The sequence below is a fragment of the Vombatus ursinus genome, unplaced genomic scaffold (assembly GCF_900497805.2).
Source record: "Vombatus ursinus unplaced genomic scaffold, bare-nosed wombat genome assembly UNPS02014832.1, whole genome shotgun sequence".
Taxonomy (NCBI): Eukaryota; Metazoa; Chordata; class Mammalia; order Diprotodontia; family Vombatidae; genus Vombatus; species Vombatus ursinus.
The window spans coordinates 63,371,940-63,383,588 of record NW_020954610.1 but is presented as its reverse complement, the minus strand read 5'-3'; the positions used below and the strand labels follow the sequence as shown (position 1 = coordinate 63,383,588).

Genomic DNA, 11,649 nt, shown 5'->3' with positions numbered 1-11,649 from the left:
GGTTGGGAGGTCAGGGAGCAAGGAGTTTGAGTGACCAGGAGCTCGGGGACACAACCTGAGGGCTGGAGAGGAGGCAGAAAACCAGAGAGCCGAGGGTCTACAGGCTGCAGGGCCAGAGGAGGGGAGAAAAGTGTCAGAAAGCTGGGAGTAAGGGTACAGCCTGGGGACAGAAGGAGGGGAGTCAGGGGCCAGGGTTGTCTCTACAAAGTGAAACTGGAGACAATGTGAAATGTCCTCCTGACCGTGTGCAAAATAGAAAAACAAGAATCCCAACAGTATCTTTTTTTTTTGTTTTGTTTTGGTTTTTTTTTTCCTGGTTTTTTTTTGGGGGTGTGTGTGTGTGTGTGTGTGATATTTTTGTGAGCCTTTTTGTTGTTGTTGTTGTTCATTTCTGTTTTCAACATTTTCTTCCACAGGAATGCAAAGAGGGACTCTGGGAAAAGAAGAGAAGGGAGGTGGTTAGTATGGCTTAGTCCAGCTTCTCAGAACCCAACTTTCTCCCTGCCCTGCCCTGCCCCAGCCCAAAGGGCCTGTGGGCCTTCTTCTGGAAGTTGACCTTCAGGCTTTCTGCCCAGCTCTTCAGGCTGGCCAGATCCTCAGTCTCCCCTTCCCACGACATGGGCACATCTTCCCTCTTTCCTACAGCTCCTCCCCCCACCCAGGACTATTCCTTTGGGTGCTCAGTGAAAGCCTCCAGCTATTAATTAAAAAGAATAAAGCTTATTTGCATATGATCTATGTGTAATATATTTCATTATGAAAAGCATGGAAAGAAGCTAAAAGTCCTCCAATTCTCCAGTGTCCTGACCTGGCCACTGACCCCTCTTGCTTCAGGGCCCCAACTCCTCTCTTCACCAATGTTTCCCTCTATCACTCTCCTTGCATCTCCTAGGCCTGGTTCTATACAACCTGCTTCCCCTCTCTCATCTTGACCCCCCTCATTTCCCTCCAGTCCCCCATGCTCTTCACCAACCCAGACTCACTAAATAAAGAGGCCAGTGGCTGCTATGGTGGTCACGGTCACAGTCACGGTCACAGTCAGCAGGAGGTCAGTTGAGGATCCCACACCATCCCCAACCTCTCCAGGATCACAGATCTTCGTGGTGGGAGGGGGGACGAAGGATGTGGTGGTGGTGGTGGTGGTCTCTGGGGGGAAGGGAAAAAACTCAGAGGGTCTGGGGCTTATATGAGGCTGGGGCGGGGATCCCCATGAACTCTTCACCCTAACCAGAGTAGGGGAAGAGGTGGGAAAAATTATCCATTTCTTTAGTGAAGACCCTGTTCTCCCCCATTCTCTCTTCACCAGCTTTGGGAACCCTGGAGAGCAGGGGACTGCACCTCCTTCCCAGATCCAAACAATGGGGATGGGGGGAAAGTGCAGGAGGAGGGAAGAGGAAGGGCAGTTCTCTGACAAAAGGGTGCTGAATGAGATAAGATCTATCAGGAGAAAATAAGAGTTTTTACAACAGAGACATGTACAGAGGAACACAGGAATAGACAGGGAGAGAGAATAGAAAGTGATAATAGCTTGCATCTATATGGTGCTTCAAAATTTACAAAGCACTATCTTCATAAAAACTCAGTGAGGTAAGTGGTGTATTATCCCCATTTTACAGAGGAGGAACCTAAGACTTAGAGATGTTAAATGGCTTGACCAGGGTTGCTCAGATGATAAGTGGTAGAACCAGACCTCAAATCCAAGAATTCTGATTCCAAGAGCAGTGTATACTGCCCTGTAGATAGGCAGAAAGCTGGCTAGCTAGACAGACAGACAGACAGACAGACAGACAGACAGACACAAAGAAATAATGGATAATAAGAATGTCTAAGGTTATAATGAATCCCACAAGGTATAGTGGGATAGACGGAGATGAGGGTATTTGGAGCAGAAGAGAGGGGAGATTTTGTTGTTATGGAGCAAGGTTGGAAGATGGACAAAAGGAGACTGGACAGAGATGGAGATGTGAGAAAGTCCCAGCGTGAGTACAGTGGGTGTTGAGAATGGGGATGGGGAATGACCCCAGGATTCTAACCTGGAGCCTGAGCCTCTGTTGTAAGGTATCTGGGCTCCTCAGTCCAAGGAGTGGCATGGGCGGCCACACTCCAGTCACTCCATGTCCCAATCTCATTGTCCTTAGCAGCCACCTGAATGATGTACTCCTTCCCGGCATATGCATCAGTGATGGTGTGCGTAGTGCCATCGGACAACTCAACCTGAGGAAAGCATTCAGGATATGCCTACTATGCTCCAGGTATTGTTCTGTACCCAGAGACCATAGACTCATAAATGAAACAGTCCCTGCTCTCAAGGAGCTAACGTTCTATTGGAGAAGAAGAAAGACAAATACACATAATCAAGGGGACGGGGTGAACTGAAGGGAAGAGTATTTTGAGGTCAGGGGTGTTCTCTCGTCACAGGATCTGAGATTTACATCAAATCCAACAACCTCATTTTGCAGATGTGGGAACTAGGCTTGGGGTTAGCATTGTTTGAGGTGGGATTCTGACCCAGGTCTTCCTGAGTACAGATCCAGCACACTTGACCACACTCTCCTTGCCCTTCTGTCTGACTTTTCTAGATAAAAAAATATCTCTAACTCCCATCCCCAGCCACAGATCCCTTTTCTGTTTCCCAACACTTCCCAATTCTTTATACTTTCTTCCCATCCCCATAATCTCCTTCTATAACAGAGGCCCCAGCTGGTCCCCTCCCCATTTCCTTACAGTAAACTCTCAATCCCAACCTACGACTGACCCCCCAATCTTTTTATCCTGGCTTCATGGAAAGGAAATAGAACCATCCCCCCCACTAAAGTTATGCCGCCACCTAATCCCAATGATAATCAGGCCCCCAAACCCCAACTCTAAACCCCAACCTGACTCTCCCAAAGGAGAGTGGATGAAAGAGAGTGTCGTCATACATACTTCATCCCCATTATTGAAGTGCCAGGACTCAGACCCCCTATTCTGGTTGGTCCCCAAGACCACCCTCTTAGGATTTGAGCCAGGTACTCGCTGCTCCTCTGGGTCATCCTCTTAGGAGACCTCCCAGATGTTCCGCTCCATAGCCTTTCCATCCACTCTCCTCCCTGCCACCAGCTGCCTTCCTCTGTCTCCATGCCCTTTCCCTTTTTACAGCCTGTTAATTTTATGGCCTACCGTGCCCAGCCGGACGCCGGCCCTTACCAGGGTTTCCTCTCTGGCCACCCAAAGCCCCCATCGTCTCTCATTACAGACCTTTACAGCCATTAGCACCACTGAGGAGGGCCATTTACAAGGGAGTCTTTGGCGGGAGCAGAATCTGGCTGCTTTTCAGGGGGGAGGGTTGGGCTATCACCACCCACTAACCCACTGCACCATCCTGCCTGCCCAGCCCCCACCCGATCCAGGCCCCTTTCTGCTTCATCTCAGCGTCACTTACTTCCTCATTAACCTGACGATGGGATGGCTATAAAGAGGCTCATAAACGAGAAAGGACAGAGGAAGCTGGGCCCAAGTCCCTGCACTGAGCCAGCCACTGCCTTCCCTCCTCTTCCCCTGGCTGGAGCCCTGGAGGGCTCTGACTCCACTGGCCAAGGAGTCTTCAGAATGAGTCTGCAGTGGTGTTTAGGGGGACAGGAAAGGGAAGAAGGAAGAGAAAGAGATGCCTGGGATTCCTTCCTCTGCCCTACCTCAACTTGCAAACTTGACCCAATGTTTTGATCTCTGTACATGCTAGTTTTCCACCAGGGAGGGAAAGGCTATGAACCTTTCTTTGTATCTCCATTACTTAGCACAGTTCCTGATGCACAATGAGAAATGCTGGTTAACTGACTGACTGACCGGATATCATTTGGGGCAGACCCCAAGGGAAATCAGATAACAGCCTTGGTGGGACAGGTTCAGGGCTCAGGAGTGACTCGCTATCATCATTGGTTCCCTTCTCTGACCTTCATCAGAATCATCACCATCAACCAGCATTTAATTGAGCACCTACTCTGTGCCAGGCACTGGGCTAAACAGTGGGGATACAAAGAACAGTCCCTACCCTCAAGAAAGCTCACTGTCTTTTGGGGAGACGATACAGAAACAACTATGTACGTAGACAATATATACAGAGAAGATAGAAGGCTATTTCAGAAGGCATTAGCAGTGGGGAAAGTAGGAAATGCCTTATAAAAGGTGGGATTTGAGATGAATTTTGAAGGAAGCCAGGAAGTCAAGAGGTGAGGAGGGAAAGCATGTTAGGCATGGAAGACAGCCAGGAAAAATGCCCAGAGTCAGGAGATGGAGTGTGGCAGATTTAAAAGAAAAGAAGACCACCAATGTCACTGGATCATAGATTATGGGGAGGGGTGTGAAGTGTAAGAAGGCTGTAAAGATAGGAAGGGACCAGATTGTAAGGGTGTTAAAGTGCAAATAGAAGCTTATGTATTTGATCCTCAAGGCAACTGGGAGCAAACTAAGTGGGGCAGGGTGTGTGTGATTGATGTGACACTAGACCTTTGCTTTAGAGAAGTCTCTGGCAGCAGAGTGGAGGATGGACTGCGGTGGAGTGGAGACTTTGACGGGTCCCCAGGATTAAGCATGGAGCCTTGGTTTCTCCCTCTTATCACACCTGACCCCCTTCTCCAGTGCTGACCACATGGTCTGGGTGAGGAATTCTAAGGATTTGTATAGAATACCAAATGCTCAAAGTTAGCGGTCACCTAGACCAGCCTCCAATCCCCCCTAAGGAGAAACGTCCTTTAGTATATCCCATTGATTTTCAGCATTTAAAACCCATCCCAGTCTCCCTCCAACCTATCTCACACACTCCTCCCACTCTATGCCTTTGCACAGACTGTGCCCCAGGTGTGGAATGGACTCCCTCCCCACCTGTATCCCTTGGAACTCCCAGTCCTCCTTCAAGCCTCAACTTAGGTACCTTTTCTCGTTCCCTCACTTGTTAGTGCTGCACTCGATCTCCCCTCACCTTAAAAATCACTTTGTTATTCACTTCTTATTTTGTTTTTTGCTGGTCTGTGCACATTTTATCACTTCCTCCCCACCCCATAGGGGGAAGTGAGAATAAGCATTTTTATGGCATCTACTCTGTACCAGGCACTTTACAAAATACTCACTTGATCCTCACAACAGTTCGGGGAGGTAGGAATTAATTATTTTCCCCATTTACAGTAGAGGAAATTGAGGCAAAAAGATTAAGTGACTTGCTTGAGATCACACAGTTAGTGAGTGTCTGAGGCTGGATTTGAACTCAGATCTTACTGACTCCAGCCCTGGTACTCTGTATCTGTATGTGGTACACTGTACCACCTAGCTGCCTCAGTAGAACAAAAGCTTCCTTGAACACAGGGGCTGTCTCATTTTTATCTTTGTTTGGCCAGCACCCAGTGCTTATACAGCTGAAATGAAGTGAATTGAAATAAAATGTTTTAGTTACTTTGGGGCAGGGACATGTCTCTTTGATGCAGTCATTTTTAAAAAGCCTCTCTGATTGTTACATTGAGCTGACACTTGCCTCTGTAATGTTCACTCATTGTTGATAATTTTGCCTTCTAGGACCAAGCAAAAAAAGAAAAAAGTAAAGAGAATTTGTTCTTTCAAATGGTCAGCCCTTCAAATATTTGAACATAATTATTTACCTCTCCCCAAGTCTTCTCTCCTCCAGGCTAAAAGATCCCAAGTTTCCTAAACAATTCCTCATACAACATGATTTGGAGTCTAAGCATGATTGGGTGAATTTCATGTTAACACTGAGGGGTGAGGGTGTGTGTGTGTGTGTGTGCTCAAGCATGCATGAGGCATATATCTCTGTGTATTCACTTGCAATAAATGTGTGAGTCTCTAACGTGTGCATGTGTGGGATCAGTGTCTGGCCCAAGGAGTCCAGATGATATAGCAAGACATTTTTCTCTTCTGTCAGCAACCTAAGTTAGGAATCTCTCCCATGTGAGGGGCCCATGAGGACCATGTTTCTCTATTCACGGGATCGAGTCATAACCCCTTGAGTTTAGGTGGGCAAGATCAGAGTCACTCTCGAGACAGTGTAACATAGGAAAAGAAAAAAAAAAGCTCTCAATTTTGAGTCAGGAATTTCCTCTGATCTCACAGAATCATAAAATCTCAGAAATATAAGGGGACTTGGAATTGGAGGTCATCTGTTCACCCCACACCTGAGTGGAATTCACTAGATGCCATTTCCCAAAATATCTCCCCATCCAAACTCAGCTGAGAATACCAGGAATGCATGTTGCAATATGCTTTACAAAATCCAGGTTACTAAAGATGGCTCCGGGCCTTATTGACTCAAGAGGTAACTCACTTGTTCCCCCTCTCCATCTCCTTCTATCACTCCTACATTTAGATGTCCAGCTCTGACCTTTATGCAAGTTCAATGTGCCCCAAATTAATCTCATCACCTTTCCCTCCAAATCTGATAAGAACTGTGCCTCTTTTTAAACTCCCCTTCCCCCCACCCCAACACACACACATCATGCATTGAAGCAGCCATAGAGATTTCACCTCAGAGGAGAGCTGAGGTCCCTTCCAACTCTGACATGCCCTAAGACCTGTTAGAACCCAGACTGAATCCCAGCTCTGCCACCTGACCCCACGGATCACCTTCACTCTGGCTGCTGACTTACATGACCTCTAGAACCCAAGAGGATTAGACTAATGTCATCTAAAGTCTCTTTCAGCTCTAAAGTTCTATGATCCTATATCAGGGTTAGGTTTTCAAAACAGGTGTTACAATCCTATGACCTGAGTGGAAGACCCTGGGAGTGCTTCCCCAAGCTCAGAGACCCCTACACATCTGAAAGGTCACTATTCATATCTTCCTGATCACAGGAAGGGAGTAGAGTTATTACTGAGGTGACCAGTCATTCAGTCTCCTTAGTTGAAGGGGAGGGGTGGAGAAGAGGGAGGGTAAAACTAAAGGGATTCTAACCTTCTGTTTATGTACAGTTTCCCTGGTCCTAAGTGCTCCTGGCTCCTTGCACCTAGAACAAGAACATAACTGGGGCTCAAAAAGATTAGTGTGCTGGACAAGCAAGGAAGGCTGAGCTGGGAAACAAGCCAGAAGCCTCCATTCTCCCTCCTTCTTTAAATACCTCCTCTCTTCAGAGAGGTGCTCTCCCCTCAAAGCCTCATCTTTCCCTGCTCTCAGGGATGAAAGTCTGTTAGGGTCTCAGGCCTGTGAGCAAAAGTAGTCCTCATTCCCCTTCCCTTGGCTTGGGAGTGGCAAACAGAGCATCATTGTTTTGGAGAGTCCTGGGAATAGGAATGGGGACACAGAAGATGGGAGGCAGAGCTCTGGTTCAATGCCCACCCCTTCCCACAATCCAAGAGACCTTCCCAAGAACAGGACTGAGTTTTACCTTTGGTCCAGGGGTTGTATCTATCCCTCCTGACTTTGTATCCCGGGGCTTCCTCTATCCTTCTCTTTTACACCTCAATCACATCTTGATGCTTTCTCATAGGTCAATCAGAAATAGACCAGAGACTAGCCCAGGGAAGCAAGGGAGCATGTGAACACGCTATCTTGCCTATAGAGGCAACTAGGTGGCACAGTAGAGTTGGGAAGATGAGTTCAAATGCAGCTTCAGACACTTTATAACTGTGTGACCCTGGGCAAGTCACTTAACCTCTATCTGCAAGTGTAAAACGAGGATAATAACAGCACCTTCCTCCCAGGGTTGTTGAAAGAATCAAATGAGATAACCAATGTGATAGAAAACTGGGGTCTGCAGTGGGGGTTGTGGGCAGCCTCAGGACTGACAGGCAGCTATGCTGTAGCCACCCCCATAAGGCTCTCAATCTCTCCTCATTCTGGGAAACTTAGGAAAGAATGGCATAAAGCCAAGCAGAGACACCAAAAATAGTGACAGAGGTGGGTTGGGGGTGGGGGTGGGTACATAGATTGAAGAGAAACAAAGGAAATGAAACAGAAACAGCTCAAGTTTGGGGAAAGGAGTTGGTGAAGTCCAGGTGGAGTCCCGTCAGTGGAAAGGCCAACCCACGAGATTCTATTTGGAGAGGTGCCATCTTGTCTAGGGGCAGGGGGCTGGATGAGGGGATCCCTCAGTGTCTCTTCTAGGGTAAGAGTTCTATTCATTTGGGGATCACATGTGAGACAACACAGACCTGACATCTTGAGTTCACCTTCTCTGTTCTGGAAGACAATGGAACGCTCATCCCTTTGGAGAAGCCCTGTCAAATATGGGCACATGCGTACCAGTATTAATATGGCCAATCCATGTGTTCATACATGGATAGCCACACATACAGTGTTTAACATTTCACACAGTGTTAGCCACACACTATTTTATGTTTCATGTGTATACATAGACCACTATGAATGTGTATCTTTACACATACCCTAGTATGTCTGCTCTGGATATATGCAGAGATCATGGACATCACCACATGAATACAGGTATGTGTAATGCATGTGCACACGTACAAGCCAGAGCCCTTCTGCTTAGTGTGTGTGTGTGCACAGAGCATGTGGACACCATCGAGTATGTGCGTGTCCATTCCGTGTGCTTGCACTCAGTGGCTGCCCCGTCTGTAGCTCGTTAACGGGTGGGGAGGTAAGGGGGGGGGCTCATGAAACCAGAACCAGATTATTAGCGATGCATTAGGGGACGGCGGCCTGCCAGGCGAGGACTCCATTAGGGGAACATCTGAGTTAGCCAGACTGGCCGTAAACCTGGGGGTGGGGGGACTGAGGAGGGCCCCAGGATCGAGTTACATACTTAAAAGCCAGAGGAGCAAGGGGGGATAGCTGGCGGGCAGTGCTCTCTGCTGAGGAGACAGAGCACAGGACTCAGCCAAAGGGGAAGAAAGGAAAGGGCCCAGACGGGACAGGGGCCCAGGTCCGAACACCCAGGTTCCAGGGGGCCAGGGGGACCAGAACTTGACAGGATTGGCCTTTTTTGAAGAAATTCAGGGAACCAGAGACATCATTATAGGAGGAGAAGAAGGGAGTTAATCCCCAAACCCTGCCCCCAAATTACTTTGTATTTATTTTGTATTATTTATGAATATGGTGTTTATAATGAACAGAATATAAGCCCCTTGAGGGCAAGGGATTATTTGGGCTTTGGTTTTGTATCCCTAGAACCTAGCATAATGCCTGGCACATAATAGGTGCTTTATAAATAAATGCTTGTTGAATTGGCTTTAACGATCCTGTATCCCTCATATCAGCCTGTCATAACTAAAATGCTTCTAGCACCAACCTCTCCAAGCCTTGGTTCCTTCACCTACAGAATAAAGAGGTGGGACTAGATGAGACTCAGAGATAGCACATGATAAATTAAATTGCAGCCAGTCTCTGATGGGTGGGGACTCGGTGTCCCTGTACTCAGACCATAGCCAGGTCTTTGGATGAGCATAACTGACCCACTCAAGATGACCGTCCCCTAACTCTAATGCCAGACTAGCCCCCTAATCCCAGTCATAGATTAATTCCTAATCCTGGCCACTGACTGACCTCAAGCCATAGTACAGAGTCCAAACTCTGGCCACAAATAGATTATCAATCCTAGCTATGGACTGACACCACGCCCCTCCTTCCCCTCCCCCTCAACCCTGGGCACAGACTCCGGCCATAGATAGTCCCATGTATCCTCTAGTCATCACATAAGCTTGTGCCATAAGTCTCAAAGGGGATCAGAAAATAATGTGGGTATCTCAGAGCAGTTCATTCCTACTGATGGATACAGCTCAGAAACCAGAGCCTGCTGCTGACAGGTCAGGACCATGTCTTTTATCTGCCTTCCTCCACTCACACAACAGTTAACCTAGTTACCTAGACTACTGCACTAGCCTCCCAACTGTTTTCCCTGGCTCCAGTCCCTCCATCACCACACAGCAGCCAGTTGGACATGCCTAAGACATAGGTGTGACCATGCTACTCTCCTGCTCAAGGAATTTCTGCAATGCCCTCTGGTCTCTAGGATACAAATACAAAGTTGGCTGCCCCAGCATTGGGAGCCCTTCCCAACTGGCCTCTGGCCTACCCTTCCAGGCTGTTTTCACACCATCATACCTCACAAAATCCACGTTCTGGACAAGCTACTCTTCTTGACTTTCACAGTGCATGACATTCAAGCTCCCACCTCCATAAAAGCTGTTTCCTATTCCTGGAATGTTCTCTCTCCTCACCTCGGCCTCTTAGAAAACCTAGTGCCCTTAGAAGTCTGGCTCAATTCACCACCTCCTACAAGAGGCCATATCTGGCTACCCACACACCCATCATCACCCCCCCAAATTACTTTTTATTTTGTATTTACTTATGTATATATATGTTGTTTTTACCCAATAGAATGTAAATCCCCTGAGGGCTAACATTTGGTTTTTGGTTTTGTATCCACAGAGCCTAGCATAGTATATTGGCACATAGTAGTTGCTTAACAAATAAATGTTTGTTGAATTGACTTGAATGGTGCTGATCCCCTCATATAAGCCCACCATGATGGCATGTACAAGCCTTTCTACAACACAGCCCCTCTACACATACCCTGAATGTCTCTTTCACATCCTGAGTACATCTCGTAGGTGAACCATACGTGCCGTGTATGCTCCCCACCTGTGTTATCCACATGCCCTGATCATGTCCTGTGGACTCTGCATACCCACACACAAACACACACACAACTCCTATGCATACCTGTATCCTGAACATACCAATGGGGATCCCAAATCCCTAGCCTTGGCAACCACATTTAGCATCCCTTCCCCTACTCCCTACCCCCAACAACTCTACCAATCCTTCACTATTTTCCTTGGAAATATTTTTCCTAGGTCATTAATATGAGAGCTTATAGGGCAAATCAAAAGCACCTATTTCTTTTTCTCTACCACCTTGAGATCCCTTCATCCCTACCTCTAACCCTTCTTATAGGCTCACCCTACACTCATCCCCATACCAATATAGTACCACCATCCAAACCCAGATAGAAATTCCCTTTTCACAGGAGAACTTTCCAAATTCACCCCAGCCCCCTCAGGTCACCCTTTTACACACACTCCGTGCAGCTATCCAAAAACTTATCCCCATTCATATTTTATAAGTGTTCCTAAGCCTTAGTCCCATGGGCACCTATTTTTCTTTTAGATTGGGGGCCCTTGAAGAGTAAATACACATCCAGACCCAGGGTTGGCAGGGCAGGGCAACAGCAGCAGTGTTATTTCTTCCCACATCAGGATAGCAGCTTCCTCAAGTTGAAGACTTCCCTTAAAGGAGAGATTCCCAGATGGCTAGAGTCTTATTCTTCATTTTAGACAAGGAGCTGCCTAAGGGCTTCTGCCCCTCACATCAGGGGACACCCAAGAATAGGCTTATATCCCCTTCAGACCAGGGGTTCTCCAAAGACAGAACTTTTTTCTTTTCCTCAAACTAAGGACTCTTCAAATAAAAGGACATTTCTCCCCTCAGATGAGGGTTCTAAGAGAGCGGGGACTGGAAAGGGAAAGATGGATGGCCTAGAAACGCCTGGAGCAAGATTTGCACTCAGGATCTCAGAGTGTGATTGGAGCCAGAGCTCCAAGCCACTTAAATTCCTTTCCATCTGAGTGAGTGCTTCCTATGACAAAATATGGAAAAACGATTCCCCTTTTCCCAGGAATAGGGGATTAGGGAAGAACGTCTTTCTTCTC

At 47.4% G+C, this 11,649-nt stretch overlaps 1 protein-coding gene across 4 annotated transcripts in view; it reads right to left on the bottom strand.

The window, feature by feature from the left end:
- Window positions 1–335: 335 nt before the first annotated feature.
- The window catches only part of CNTFR (ciliary neurotrophic factor receptor), a 93,494-nt gene continuing 82,180 nt past the window's right edge, over window positions 336–11,649 (bottom strand). For all 4 annotated transcript variants that reach the window (XM_027839297.1, XM_027839295.1, XM_027839296.1 and 1 more), the window contains 3 exons: window positions 2,034–2,214; window positions 984–1,146; window positions 336–433 (listed from right to left, as the gene is read on the bottom strand). In XM_027839297.1, coding sequence (XP_027695098.1) covers window position 433; window positions 984–1,146; window positions 2,034–2,214 — 345 coding nt within the window. In that variant the 3' untranslated portion in view covers window positions 336–432. The remainder of the gene's footprint in view (window positions 434–983; window positions 1,147–2,033; window positions 2,215–11,649) is intronic.